Here is a 14442-nt window from a genome sequence, read left to right on the forward strand (position 1 = left end):
TGGAACAGTCTGCCTCGGGAGGTGGTGGATGCTCCTTCGCTGGACGTTTTCAAGCAGAGGCTGGACGACCATCTTTCGGGTATGTTGTAGGGCTATCTTTCAGCTATGCTCCTGCAGAGTGCAGGGGGTTGGACTAGATGACCTTCAAGGCCCCTTCCAACTCTAACATTGTATGATTCTATGATTGTCTTGCTCTGGATTGCAAGACTAGATCTAATGAGTGGAAATGACAAGGGAGTCGATACCGGCTAAATATCAGGAGAAACTTCCTGACTGTAAGAGTGGTTGAGCAGTGGAACAGTCTGCCTCAGGAGGTGGTGGGTGCTCCTTTGCTGGACGTTTTCAAGCGGAGGCTGGACGACCATCTTTCGAATATGTTGTAGGGCTATCTTTCAGCTATGCTCCTGCAGAGTGCAGGGGGCTGGACTAGATGAGCTGCAAGGCCCCTTCCAACTCTACCATTCTATGATTCTATGATTCTTTTGCTTCCGAGTATTCAAAGCAACATCTTCAGGGTGCCCTGAGGGCTGCCTCCTTCCCTGCAGTCCAGTCTTTCAAACGCTCCCATGGAGCCTCCAGAAGGGCCCACGGGGGGATAGCTTTGGGCCTCCCTCTCCCCCCACTTACCTAGTTGGCAGCCGGCATTCCACATCTCCTGTGGGTTGTAATTGGAGGAATTCATCTTGAGCCCCAAGGGGTAAATCCGGCTGAGGTGTCGAGTGTTGCAGCGGACAAAAAGGTTTCCTGAAAGACAGAGGACATCTCTAGCTTCCTGCCAAAGGGGAGAGAAAGAAATGCCCGGCAGCGATGCCAATTTTAACGTACCCAACTGACCAATAAGGAAGGACACCGTCTCCAGGCTCAGTCCATGGAGGCGTTGAAGACTAGGCTTTGAGCCAGCCAGGATTTTGCCAGTTTGGCCGACAAATGTTAATTCTGGCATCTAAAAACGACCGGTGACTGAAAGACGGCGCTCTCCCGATTCTGACCAGCTCTGTGCTTAAAACAGCCAGTGTTTCCTCCCCAGACCAGTGGTTGGGGTTGTACTCTGCTCTTTGGCCCCAAATGCTCTGCCAAGGAAGGGCAAATTCTGCAGCCAGCATAGGTCATGTCCAGGGCTCCCTCTAAGCTGAGTTAGTGTGAGACAGGTCCTAGGATTGCCGTCTGGAGGTGACGTGACGACGCCAGGCACGCTGGGGGCGGGGCCACGGCCATACAAGGGAAAACCATAGTTTTCCCTCGGATGGCCGTGGCCCCGCCCCCAGTGTGCCTGGCGTGGTTGCGTCACTTTCAGGTGACGTGCACGTCAGGGAGGAGTTCCCCCCGGGGGGACTTGGGAAGCCCTTCACAACCCAAAGGTGTCTCAGAGAGGCTTACAAACTCCTTTCCCTTCCCCTCCCCACAACAGACACCCTGCGAGCAGTGTTCCCTCTAAGCTGATTTAGTGTGAGTTAGCTCACAGTTTTTTAGCCTCTGGCTCATACATTTTGGTCTCAGCTCAGGAATGATGGCTCCAGAGCAAACTGATTTATGCAGTAGCCAAATCCCTCCCTCACAACTTTAACGCCAGTAGCTCACAAAGTAGAATTTTTGCTCACCAGACTCCACAGCTTAGAGGGAACATTGGCGTGGGGCTGAGAGAGCTCTTCACAGAGACTGCTCCTTTTCAAGAACAGCCCTTATCAGAACTAGGGCTTGCCCAAGGCCATCCAGTCAGGTGCAGGTGGAGGAGTGGGGAATCAAACCTGGTTCTCCCAGATTAGAGTCCGCGCACTGAACCACGACACCAAACAGGAACACACCTGCCCGCAAGAGATCTTCCCTCCGAGAGACCACTCTTACCCGATTCCTTGATCAGCTTCCTGGCTTTCCGCTCACTGAACGAAGACATCTCCGTGGGCTGCTGCTGATGCAGGGCACGCGCCAGGCTTTGGAAGGGGACAGACCGGCAATAGACAACCACGTCCGAGAGCTCCCGTGAAATCTGCGTGGCATCCTTGGCCTGGGGAGGCAAAGAGCTAACAGTCTCCTCTCCCAGGGCCTGGCAAGGGGACTGCTGCAAGCCTGTCCATATCAGCTCGCCTGTGGTGCACAGCAGTTGCCTCCAGGCAATCAGGCCAGGAAGCCCTTGTCAGTCAGAAGGCAGCAAATGCTTTATTTTTCTTTCTGACCACAGCTGTGCTACCCTCCAATCACATGAGTGTCTCCCCCCTACCCTTCTTTCAAGCAAATCAGAACAGCATACCGGGCTCTGCTCTCCCCCCATTCTATCCTCACAACCCTGCGAGGTAGGTTAGGCTGACTTAGTGTGATCGGCCTAGAGATGTAACATTTCTGGAAATACTGAAGCTCGGAAAAAGGACCTTGCAGCCCGCCCTGGAGACAGGCAGAGTTGCCCATCATGTTCCCTTCTTCCCCGGCACTATTGAGCGAGGGACACTCACCTGTAATGGTTTGATCTCCTGGAGAGAGTTTGCAGACTGGAAGGACAAAAGAAGAGAAAGACAAAAGATCTCGATGTGCTTCCCGGAGGGACATCTGTGCTCTGCCGTGTCGGACACCCATTTAACACTTACGGATTCCTCCAAAGAACTCTCGGGATTTTAGATCCTATTGCATTTTTCTCTCCCGTCCTCCTTGCATGGAGCTCAGGGTGGTGGGCACGGCTCCCCGCCCCCAGTTTGATCCTCACAACAACCCTGTGACGTAGACCAGGCTGAGAGAGGCAGAGGGTGATTTCCCACAAGTGCTGCTCCGCGCTCACTCCTCCCGTTTGCCCCATGGTACGTGTCAATTTCACACAAGCGGCTGTGCGCCCACATTTTGCCCCGCAGCTTTGTGCGATTTCCCCCGCGTCTACTCAGTCCTCAAAAAACAGGATTGAGTAGACGCGAGGGAAATTGCACGAAGCTGCAAAATGCAGCCATGCAGCAGCTTGTGTGAAATCGACACGTACCATCCGGGCCAAAGAGAAGAGTGAGCGCGGAGCAGCGCTTGTGGGAAATCACCCAATGAGACTGACCCAAGGTCACCAAAGGAGTTTCACAGCAGCGTAGCGATTTCAACCTGGCTCTCTCAAGTCCCAGCCCAGGACTCTAACCTCTTTCCCAGGCTGGCTGGCAGGAAGGGTGAGAGCAAGCGGATCCACCCTCCTTGCACTCAGAAAGGGTGCCCGTTAAACCAATTTCAGGGTAGAGACACCTCCAAAACTTTGCCCGCCCTCTTGATTTTGATCCCAAGGATCACACCGACGTCTTGAATAAAATAAACCACATTGCGGCATAGACAATGTTCTTGGGAACTAAACTAGGGGCAGGTTTTGCAAAAGCTGGGCTCCTGAGAGTGGAGCAAAGCCACTCGGCAAGCCAGCTTAGCCGCTCTGGGCAATACGGAACACGAGCCTCACAAAACATGAACTGTCAAGTTGGCCTAAAGCATTCAGTCCAAACACCACGAGAGAACTGTTGGGTGTGGCAACCGGCTACGGCTGTGATCACACACACTAAATAATCCACTTCCAATGCACTTTCCAACTGGATTTTGCCAGTTCACACTGTAAAATCCAGTTGGAAAGTGCATTGGAAGTGGATTTACGTGTGTGTGATCGCAGTCAAAGGGACTAAAGGCTCCCATGTACCCAAAGTGCCCACTTGCTGAGGAGGCTGCCTGCTCTGTCTCTGTGTGATTCCTGATTCTGGCCTGGCTGCCTTCCAACCAGTCTCTGCAGCAGGGAAGCAGTTCTGCCTCATCTCTGACAGGATATTCAGTTGCCCCCGAGACTCAGGACATGATTACCTGCTTGTGGTGTCTCTTCATGAGCCGCTGCCCTGGCCTTGTTTTTGTCCAACCAAGAGAAACAGCCAGAGCAGTAACTCTCACAAACAGTCATTATGCTTTCTAAAGGACAGGGCTTTTTTTGTAGAAAAAGCCTAGCAGGAACTCATTAGCATAATAGGCCATACCCAACAGCAGGAACTAATTAGCATATTAGGCCACACCCCTGACCACACAGCTCATTCACATATTAGGCCACACCCCCATGTTACCAGAAGTGTGGTCATCCAGCCACACCCACCTTTTGCTTCTTATTCTCTTTACCTTGTTTGTTGTCAAAACCCAGGGATTTTTTTGGAGCAGGAACTCCTTTGCATGTTAGGCCACACACCCCTAATTGTAGCCAATCCTAATGAGTGCCTGCTGTTGGGTGTGGCCTATTATGCTAATGAGTTCCTGCTGGGCGTGGCCAACTTGGGAGCCAGCCGGAACTCCGTTCCTGCGTGTTCCTACCCAAAAATAGCCCTGCAAAGGAAAATGTTTTTGGTATATGAGTTAGGTTGTCTCCCATTGCAATTCAGGGGGGGGGGGATATTCTGCCCTGCCAATCATCAAGAGATTTGGAAACGCTGGTATAAGCTCTGGTGAGGAAGGCTTTTCCCAGGGCTCACTTCTTGGAGTCAAATGTATTCTCACCCTCTCGTCTTCATCCTCCTCAGTCTCCTCTTCGTGACTGGAGGTGAAACTCCCTCTTTCTGAGTCAATCTTGTCATCTGGAAGCTTCTTCCCCTTCACTAAGATCTTCCACTTTAACTGCTGTGGGGGTTGAGAAGAGGAAAACCAAGCCGCTTAAAACTTCTTTTAAAAGTCTCTAAAGTGGCATTTCTTTAACAGATAATTTTTATTCATTTTTATAAACAGCAAAGATTTACAAGGTAAGCATGAGCATAGCTCTCAGTGGCTTCATACATTTCATACAATTTGTCGGTATTATACAGTTTGAAAATTACCATAGATGCAGAGTGTTTATTACATCAGGTACTGTTTCTTTGGTAGATAGATGTACTAGTATGGGGTACCATATGCATACAACGTCATTCTGACCACCTCTAGATAGATTTTGTTTCAGAGTATCTGAGATTTTCTCCATTATATAAAGGTTCCATAGCTTTTTGTACCAGAGGTTTACATTTAGCCTACTCGTGGATTTCCATGTGGCTGCTAATGTGGTTTTGGCTGCAAACAGTAATAGAGAGATTCTTTCCCTTTGTGTATTAGATAGAGCATTTTCCTCTCTGAGATTTAAAAGCAGCGCTTCCGGGGATTTGTCTATCTTGATTTTGGTTATGATCGTTATTTCTTCTATTATTTTATCCCAGAAGGATGCTACCTCCAGGCAATCGTACCAGCAGTGTATGTAACTGCCTATTTCCTTACACCCCCTCCAGCAAAGTGGGCTTGAATTATTTGCAATGTATGATATTTGTTTAGGAGTTTTGTACCAGGTGGATATTATTCTGAAATTTTGCATTTCGATGATCCATTTAACACAGGAGTAGAGTTGGTAGTGCCACCTGTAGCACAGGTCATCCAAGATGGTCAAAGACAGCGGTGGAGAACTCACGGGCCCTTCGCTTGACTTGAGGGCCTTCAAAATCCTGGAGCGGCCATTAGGAGGGCACTTCCACAAGATCAGCTTATTCCATAATCCATCAACATTGTACCGTCTGTGGAGGGAACACCATATTTTCCCAGCACTCTGGCCAGCAATATTTTGTACCAGGGAACAGAGCGACTGACCCAAAGTTCCTCCTCCCTCCAGATACTGCATCACTATCTGCTTCGACTGCCATGAGGGAACGTGCTTGTACAAGTGTCCCACTCGCAACAAGTACCTATTGGACAGCATCTGTGATGTGGCTATTTTATTTTTTTTATGTGGGGAATTCCCACCCTGCCTTTCCAGCTGTCCAGGTCGTAAACTCTGACAAACGAGTTCCTTCCTCTCCTTCGGAGGAGGAGGAGGAGGAGGAGGAGGTGGTGGTGGTGGAGGTGGTGGTGGAGGTGGTGGAGGTGGTGGTGGTGGAGGTGGTGGAGGTGGTGGTGGAGGTGGTGGTGGTGGAGGTGGTTGGATTTATACCCCACCCTTCACTGCCCAAAGGTGTCTCAGAGCGGCTTACAAACTCCTTTCCCTTCCCCTCCCCACAACAGACACCCTGTGAGGTAGGTGGGGCTGAGAGAGCTCTTGACAGAAACTGCTCTTTTTTCAAGAACAGCTCTTATCAGAACTACAGCTTGCCCAAGGTCATCCAGCCAGGTGCAAGTGGGGGAATCGAACCCGGTTCTCCCAGATCAGAGTCCGCGCACTTAACCACGACACCAAGCTGGCTCAAATTCCTCCTCAAAGCCCCTTGCCAGATTTCCACGGGCTCACACTGTCACATCTGAATCCCGCACACTGCTTAGCACAACACGGACGCTAAGTAGCTCTTTGAGAGTGGCAGTAAACAGTAGCCAAGCGGCTTTACCTCTGGGGAGGGGAGCTGTTTGGGCGTGTCTCCGTCCAGCGGCAGAGTCAGCAGCATGTCCCCCAAGATGGTCTTCATGTGCCGCGCCATGATGGATTGCTGCTCCAGACCGCAGTGGTTTTCCAGTGAGAGGATCAAAGGGAAGGGGGAGTGCTGGAAGACACAAGGCGGAGGTTGGCAGGCAGCGACTCTCTCTAGGGACCCTTCCCAAGGGCGTCCCCTGACGCTACTCAGGAAAATAGATTCAAGTGGGGAGTCCAGTGGTCCCTTTAAGCTGTCGAGTCTTGTGAGTGAAAATTCCACTTTGTGAGCTACTGGCATTAAAGCTGTGAGCGAGCTATTTGGCCGCTGCATAAATTAGTTTGCTCTGGAGCCCTCCTTCCTGAGCCAAGACAAAAGCGTGCGAGCCGGAGGCTATAAAACTGTGAGCTAGCCCACACTAACTCAGCTTAGAGGGAACACTGGTGGGTCGCCGTGTGTCAGACCCCTGGACAAAGTTACTCTCAACAACACTCTCTGGCAGTGATTTGTTTATTGAGAAATAAGCATGTTCCAGGCCAGACCGATACTGTGTCAGAACTGAGGTTCTGGCGGAAGAATCCAAAGATATAGACAGTTCAAACGAAGGCCCCCCCCTTCAGTTACATCCAATTACACTCCACAAGCTTCCCACCTAGCTTTTACGCTTTCTACACCCCCACCTGTGAATATACGGTTTCTTTATCTAGGATAGCGAGGGAGGTGCAGTTTGGCTCCAAGGTTGTCCCTGTACAAGGGAGGTATCTTAGGAAGAGTTACATCATCTACAACAGGGCAGTTCACACACTCAGCCACTCACACTACCCCCTCAGCGATTTCCCTCCCTCTACAAACCCCAAATCATGGCAAACTAGAGACCGAATTTGACACCGTGTTGGTCTGAAGCAGCAGAACAAAGTTTGAACATGAAAGCTTATACCCAGTGGGTCTTAAAGGTGCCACCAAATTCAAACTTTGTCCTGATGCTACAGTTAGGGAACTTCTGAATATGCTCCACGCGTAGGGCTATCTTTATATATATATGTGTGTGTGTGTGTGTGTGTGTGTGTGTGTGTGTGTGTGTGTGTAGAGATGTAAAATTTCTGGAAATTTTGAAGCTCGGAAAAAAACCCATTTTTTCCCAGTTTTTTTTCGGGGGGAAACAGAAATTTTCGGAAAAATTGAAAAAAATGCTACATTAGAATTTCTTTTGTCTTTTCTAGATCAAAAGTCATTCTGTTGCTTTAGGAACATAAAATATGACTATGGACATTTTTACTTGGCATGAAATTATCACAACTAGCATATTAAAAATATAGTGTATCCAAACAATTATTACGAGCAGAATACCCACCCACATGCAAAAACAAAACTGAAACCTTTTTTCTTTTCTTCTGACAATAGCACCTCCTAAAGGAAGAAATGCATCTTGTTCTTGCATTGGAGAGTTCAGTTTGTAACCTAGGACTTGCTTGTCATCGTGCACAGAAATTAGATCAATCTAATTTCCAGTGAAATATTTGAACATCTTGTCTTAAAATATTTTATTCATCATGTTAAAATAAAATGTTCCATAGTAAATTTTTTTCTTTTTTCAATTTTTCCAATTTTTCAGAAAAAAACCAAAAAGTCTTCAGGAAAAAAACGGGGGGGAAACGGTTTTTTCCCAAAAATTTTCCAGTTTTTTTCCGGGCCTTCACCTCTCTATGTGTGTGTGTGTGTGTGTGTGTTTATTTATTTATCTGAGCCTTTAACATGCGACCCCTGTTATGCACGTTAAAGGCACAGCATACCTATTTTTAAAAGGTGGCCAACTTTATTGCAATCGTGTGCACAGTGATGAACTGACTCTCTTTTCTTTCCGATGACATCTACAAGAATGCAAAGGCAGCGGGATCTGGAGGCACCTCCAAGACTAACAAGTGTCAGTTTCGTGGACTAGAGCGCACTTTGCTGGATGCCCGTGTTCCTAAAGCTGACGAGTGTGTAGACACAAAGAGGGAAGAGTGTGTGGACACAAAGAGGGAAGAGTTTCTGAACAGGCATTTCGAGGCTCCACCACAGTTTACTATTTGCTCTGTGCATGTAGGTGAATTGCCCTGACCTGGATAGCCCAGACTAGCCTAGGACTAGCAAGGTCGGCCCCGGTTCGTCCTTGGATGGGAGAACAATGAGGAAGTCCAGGGTTCCTATGCAGAGTCAAGCAATGGCAAAACCACCTCTGAATGTCTCTTGGCAAGAAGAAGAGGAGGAGGAGGAGGAGGAAGAGGAGATTGGATTTATACCCCACCCTTCACTACCCAAGGGAATCTCAGAGCGGCTTACAAACTCCTTTCCCTTCCCCTCCCCACAACAGACACCCTGGGAGGTCGGTGGGGCTGAGAGAGCTCTGACAGAAACTGCTCTTTTTCAAGGACAGCTGTGCCAGAACTATGGCTTGCCCAAGGTCATCCAGCAGCTGCAAGTGGAGGAGTGGGGAATCAAACCCGGTTCTCCCAGATTAGAGTCCGTGCACTTAACCACAACACCAAACTGGCTTGATCCAACGTTGGCTTCTCTTATGTTCTCACACTAACTCAGCTTAGAGGGAACACTGATCTGGACCACTGGGGGAAAGAAACACCCCCCACCCATCCTGTCTCCCACCCTCTTGCAGGTGGGCAAAAGCTCAGAAAAGATGGTCCTGCTATGCCATTCTCCATCCTCTCCTGAGTTTCGGGGAATTCCAGGGGCCTGTGAGGAACTGCTCTGTATCGAGGCCATATGGGAATTTCACCTCATCTGCCTATTAACACAGATACAGGCTGAGCAAGTAAGAAGCAAGCCCACTTGCTGGCAGCGCTGGTGGCAATGTGATCTCACTCCAGTTTGGTGTGGTGGTTAGGAGCGCGGACTCTGATCTCGGAGAACCGGGTTTGATTCCCCACGCCTCCACTTGCAGCTGCTGGATGACCTTGGGTCAGTCACAAGTTCTCTCAGAGCCGTTCTCTCAAGGGCAGTCCTCGAAAGAGCTCTCTCAGCCCCATCCACCTCACAGGGTGTCTGTTTTGGGGAGGGGAAGGGAAAGGAGATTGTAAGCCACTCTGAGACTCCAAGTGCAGGGCGGGGTATAAATCCAATCTCTTCCTCCTCCTCCTCCTCCTCAGTACCCCAGCTCATTCTCTCAGCCCACAACGTCTCTAGCCACCGTTTCCAGGCAGCTTCAAGAGCAAACCTGCTGCCTTGCTTTCTGGCCAAATTCAAGACTGGAAAAAGTGTACCCAGGCAGGGGGTGTAAGAAACCCATTCCTAGTAGCACGAAGTAGCTGCCCACCCATCTGAATTCACTCAACGGGACTTCTTGGCTCGCCCACCCCAAATGGCAAGCTCTGAGGCAAGAAGACGAGGGGGACGTTTTGTACAATCCAAGGCTGTGTTTACAAGAGATTCAATGATGCATAATGCTACGGTGTCATTGGGCAGGTGAGGGAAATACAAATTGATGCCTGTATCTCTTGCAGAAAATACCTGTAGGGAAGGCGGGCTCACGTGGGCAGCTACTAAACCAGTGTTTGTATTTCCTGCATCTGTTGGGTTGCCAGCCTCCAGGGTGGGGCCTGGAGATCTCCCACTTTTACAACTGATTTCCAGACACAGACATCTACTCCCCTGGAGAAAATGGATGCTTTGGAGGGCGGACTCTATTGCATGGTGCTCTCCTGAGGTCCCTCCTCACCCCAAAACTCTGCCCTCTCCCAGATCCATCCCCCCCCGAATCTCCTGGTATTTCCCAGCCCAGAGCTGGCAAGGCCCTTGGCATCTGGAATATGAGTGCCAAATCTACTTGGGGTTTGATCCAGCAGAAAATCCTGCTGGCCAATCCTCCCCCCCCCCCCCCCCCACACGATGCCTCCCTCATGCTTTTGACGGGGCAGAACTGGGGGGGGGGGGAGAGGAGGGAAGGGGAATCCCCGGTTCCATCTGCAGAGACTTTACTGAGGATCCGATCCGTGGGTTAGAGGGCACACGCTCCGTTTGAAAATGCTCTCCCCTGCTTGGTGTCATGCTTCAGCTACTTTTTTTTTTTTAAAGACGTTAATCCTTTTTAGCACAACTCCTTACAAAACACTAGAAGAGGCCTTCCTCCCTCTCTCCCACACGTGAGAAGAAGCGCTGTTCCTTGGGGGGGCAGCTGCTGTGCATCATTGGCAAACAGAGGAAGTCGGCTATTTCCCTTGGAACGATTGCTTCCTCCGTGTGCCAATAACCAGTTAGTAGCACGATTAACAAGTACGACAAGGATGTATACTGTCACCTTGCTTATTTAATATATATGCAGAGTACATCATGCGAAATGCTGGCCTGGATGAATCACAAACGGGAATTAAGATTGCTGGGGGAAAGATCAACAACCTCAGATATGCAGACGATACCACTCTAATGGCAGAAAGGGAAGAGGACCTAAAGAGCCTCCTGCTCAGAGTAAAAGAGGAGAGCGCAAAAGTGGGCTTGAAGCTCAACATCAAAAAAACTAAGATCATGGCATCCGGCCCCATCACTCCTTGGCAAATAGAAGGGGAAGTCGTGGAAGTAGTGACAGACTTCACGTTTCTGGGATCCCAGATCACCGCAGACTGTGACAGCAGCCATGAAATTAAAAGACACCTGCTCCTTGGAAGGAAAGCGATGGCGAACCTCAACAGCATGATAAAAGGTAGAGACATCACCCTGCCAACAAAAGTCCGCATGGTCAAAGCAATGGTATTCCCAGTAGTCATGTATGGCTGTGAGAGTTGGACTATAAGGAAGGCCGAGCGCCCAGGAATAGATTCTTTTGAACTATGGTGCTGGAGAAGACTCTTGAGAGTCCCTTGGACTGCAAGGAGATCAAATCAGTCAATCCTAAAAGAAATCAACCCTGACTGTTCCCTGGAAGGCCAGGTAATGAAACTGAAGCTCAAATACTTTGGCCACCCAATGAGAAGGGAGCACTCACTGGAGAAGACCCTGATGCTGGGAAAGATTGAAGGTCAAAGAAGACGGGGACGGCAAAGGATGAGATGGTTAGACAGTGTCATAGATGCAACGATCATGAAATTGAGCAAACTTCAGAGGACGGCGGAAGACAGGAGGGCCTGGCTGGAGCTGGTCCATGGGGTCGTGAAGAGTCAGACTCGACTGTGCGACTGAACAACAACAGCACGATTATCATTCTTTCTTTGGAATCGCCTGGGGGCCCCACTGACACACTCTCCACCAAATGCCCTGGGCAGCTGCCGACCCCTGCTGCGTTCAGCTGAATGTAAACGTAGATTTCAAGGTCTGCCATGGAAAACACTCTTCGAGACAGACTGAATAAGCGGACAAGAAAAAACATCCTTGACTGCCGCAGTACCTTGGTAAAGGACTGGGCCCGGGTGCGGAGCTGGCCCGTTGGGGCCACAGGAGCCACGACAGCTGCTGAGATACTTGAAATAATTAAATTTATCTGCGTCAAAGAGGCTAGCTCCACAGGTCCGCATAAGAGTTGCCAGCCTCCAGCACTCATGCTGTATCAAGCTGAAAGGAAGGCCTGGCGTGATCTTGTCCATGGGGTCGCGAAGAGGCGGACCCGACTGTGCGACTGAACAACAACAGCAGCACAATTAACATTCTTTCTTTGGAATCGCCTGACGGGCCCCACTGACACACTCTCCACGAAATGCCCCAGGCAGCTGCCGACCCCTGCTGCGTAAATGTAGATTTCAAGGTCTGCCATGGAAAACACTCTTTGAGACAAACTGAATAAGTGGACAAGAAAAAACATCCTTGACTGCCGCGGTACCTTGGTAGAGGACTGGGCCCGGGTACGGAGCTGGCCTGTTGGGGCCATGGGAGCCACGACAGCTGCTGAGATACTTGAAATAATTAAATTTCTCTGCGTCAAAAAAGCTGGCTCCGCAGGTCCGCATAAGAGTTGCCCGCCTCCAGCACTCATGCTGTATCACTGTATCAAGCTGAATGCAAACATAGATTTCAAGGTCTGCAGGGTCAAACGCTCCTCAAAACAGACTGAACAAGCAAAGGAAAAACACTTTTTTGACTTCCATGGTACCTTGGTAAAGGACCGGACATGGGTGTGGAGCTGGCCCCTTGGAGCCACGACAGTTGATCAGATGTTTGGAATAATTTACACCTGCATCAAAGGAGGACTCTGTAAAGCCACTTTGAGCTGTATTACATGGAGGAACTTTGAGCACAGAGAGTTTGAGCACAGAGAGTTACGAGGACACTTTAAATATCTGTATATTTTGTATTGGGATGTCTTTTGTCGTTTGCGCCATAATATAAAGGCTTGATAATAATGATTGGATAAAAAGGTAAAGGTAAAGGTTCCCTTGCTCGAAAGCCAGTCGAGTCCGACTCTAGGGTTGTGGTGCTTATCTCCGTTTCAAAGCCGAAGAGCCAGCGCTGTCCGAAGACGTTTCTGTGGTCATGTGGCCGGCATGACTAAACACCAAGGCACACGGAACGCTGTTCCCTTCCCACCGAAGTGGTACCTATTTATCTACTTGCAATTTCTTGCTTTCGAACTGCTAGGTTGGCAGGAGCTGGAACTAGAGACGGGAGCTCACTCCATCATGCGGCAACTCGGGTCTCCTTGCTCACGGCCAGCTGGTCCCTCTCCAAGGCAACCGAGATGCTCCCCTAAGGACAACTGGGACTGCAGTGTTCCCTCTAAGCTGCATTCGTGTGAGCCAGCTCGCAGTTTTTTAGCCTCTGGCTCACACATTTTTGTCTTCGCTCAGGAAAGATAAGCTCCAGAGCAGACTAATATATGCAGTAGCCAAGTTGCTCGCTCACAGCTTTAATGCCACTAGCTCATGAAGTAGGAATTTTGCTCACGGGGCTCCATGGCTTAGAGGGAGCATTGACGGGGGGGTGCATAGAAGCCCCCTTGCACCTGCTCAAGCCAGGAACTTCTCAGTCATTCCAAGGTGTGCTATTCTAGGCCACAGCGTAGGGCCCAGGGAACGACCATGTCCATGTTTGGAAGAGCAGAGCTCTTTGAAACGCCCGAGCAAGGCCAAAATACTCCCTCTAAGCTGTGGAGTCTTGTGAGCAAAAACTCTACTTTGGGAGCGACGGGCATTAAAGTTGTGAGTGAGCCATTTGGCTACTGCGTAAGTTAGTTTGCTCTGGAGCCCTCCTTCCTGAGCCAAGACAAAAACGTGTGAGCCGGAGGCTAAAAAACTGTGAGCTAGCTCACACTAACTCAGCTTAGAGGGAACACTATCCTGGTCCCGCGACCTGTGCCGTCAGGTCATAGGGGGGGAAGGGCTATTTTTAACGCTCACGACCTATTTATTAAAAGGTGTCCTACTTGGGAGGGTTGCTTAAAATTTGATCCTGTTTTTTGGAGAAAAGAAAGGTTCCACCCCTCGGCATGGTGTCTTCCTCCTCTGGGTTGGCAGGGGACCCTGTGCCTGAATCATGCCCAGCTCCGGGGTTAACAGGCCTGCACAAATGCTGCAGCACCTGTTGGCCAACTGTGCTTTATCTTCAAGGCCGGAGCATCGGGTGCCGTCTGAACATAAGAACATAAGAGACGCCAATGTTGGATCAGGAAAAAGGCCCATCCAGTCCAACACTCTGTGTCACACAGTGGCCAGAAATACCAGGTGCCATCAGGAGGTCCAGCAGTGGGGCCAGGACACTAGAAGCCCTCCCACTGTTCCCCCCCCCTGCCAAAGCACCAAGAAGACAGAGCATCCCTTGCCCCAGACTGAGAGTTCCTGTCTATACCTTGTGGCTAATAGCTACTGATGGACTTCTGCTCCTAAGAAGATAAGAGATGCCAATGTTGGATCAGGCCAATGGCCTATCCAGTCCCACACTGTGTCACACAGTGGCCAAAAATACCAGGTGCCATCAGGAGGTCCACCAGTGGGGCCGGGACACTAGAAGCCCTCCCACTGTTGACCCCCCCAAGCACCAAGAATACAGAGCATCCCTTGCCCCAGACCGAGAGTTCCTGTCTATACCTTGTGGCTAATAGCTACTGATGGACTTCTGCTCCTAAGAAGATAAGAGATGCCAATGTTGGATCAGGCCAATGGCCTATCCAGTCCCACACTGTGTCACACAGTGGCCAAAAATACCA

The 14442-nt window shown here is 49.9% G+C and overlaps 1 protein-coding gene across 1 annotated transcript in view; it reads right to left on the minus strand.

Moving 5' to 3' along the window:
• The window catches only part of PLCD3 (phospholipase C delta 3), a 76561-nt gene that overhangs the window by 13671 nt on the left and 48448 nt on the right, over nt 1–14442 (minus strand). The window contains exons 7-12 of the mRNA XM_015423347.1: nt 11695–11767; nt 6303–6455; nt 4471–4590; nt 2445–2480; nt 1843–2002; nt 628–744 (exon numbers count right to left, since the gene is read on the minus strand). Coding sequence (XP_015278833.1) covers nt 628–744; nt 1843–2002; nt 2445–2480; nt 4471–4590; nt 6303–6455; nt 11695–11767 — 659 coding nt within the window. The remainder of the gene's footprint in view (nt 1–627; nt 745–1842; nt 2003–2444; nt 2481–4470; nt 4591–6302; nt 6456–11694; nt 11768–14442) is intronic.

The sequence above is a fragment of the Gekko japonicus genome, unplaced genomic scaffold, assembly GCF_001447785.1.
Source record: "Gekko japonicus isolate JY-2015 unplaced genomic scaffold, Gekko_japonicus_V1.1 scaffold1434, whole genome shotgun sequence".
NCBI classification, from domain to species: domain Eukaryota; kingdom Metazoa; phylum Chordata; class Lepidosauria; order Squamata; family Gekkonidae; genus Gekko; species Gekko japonicus.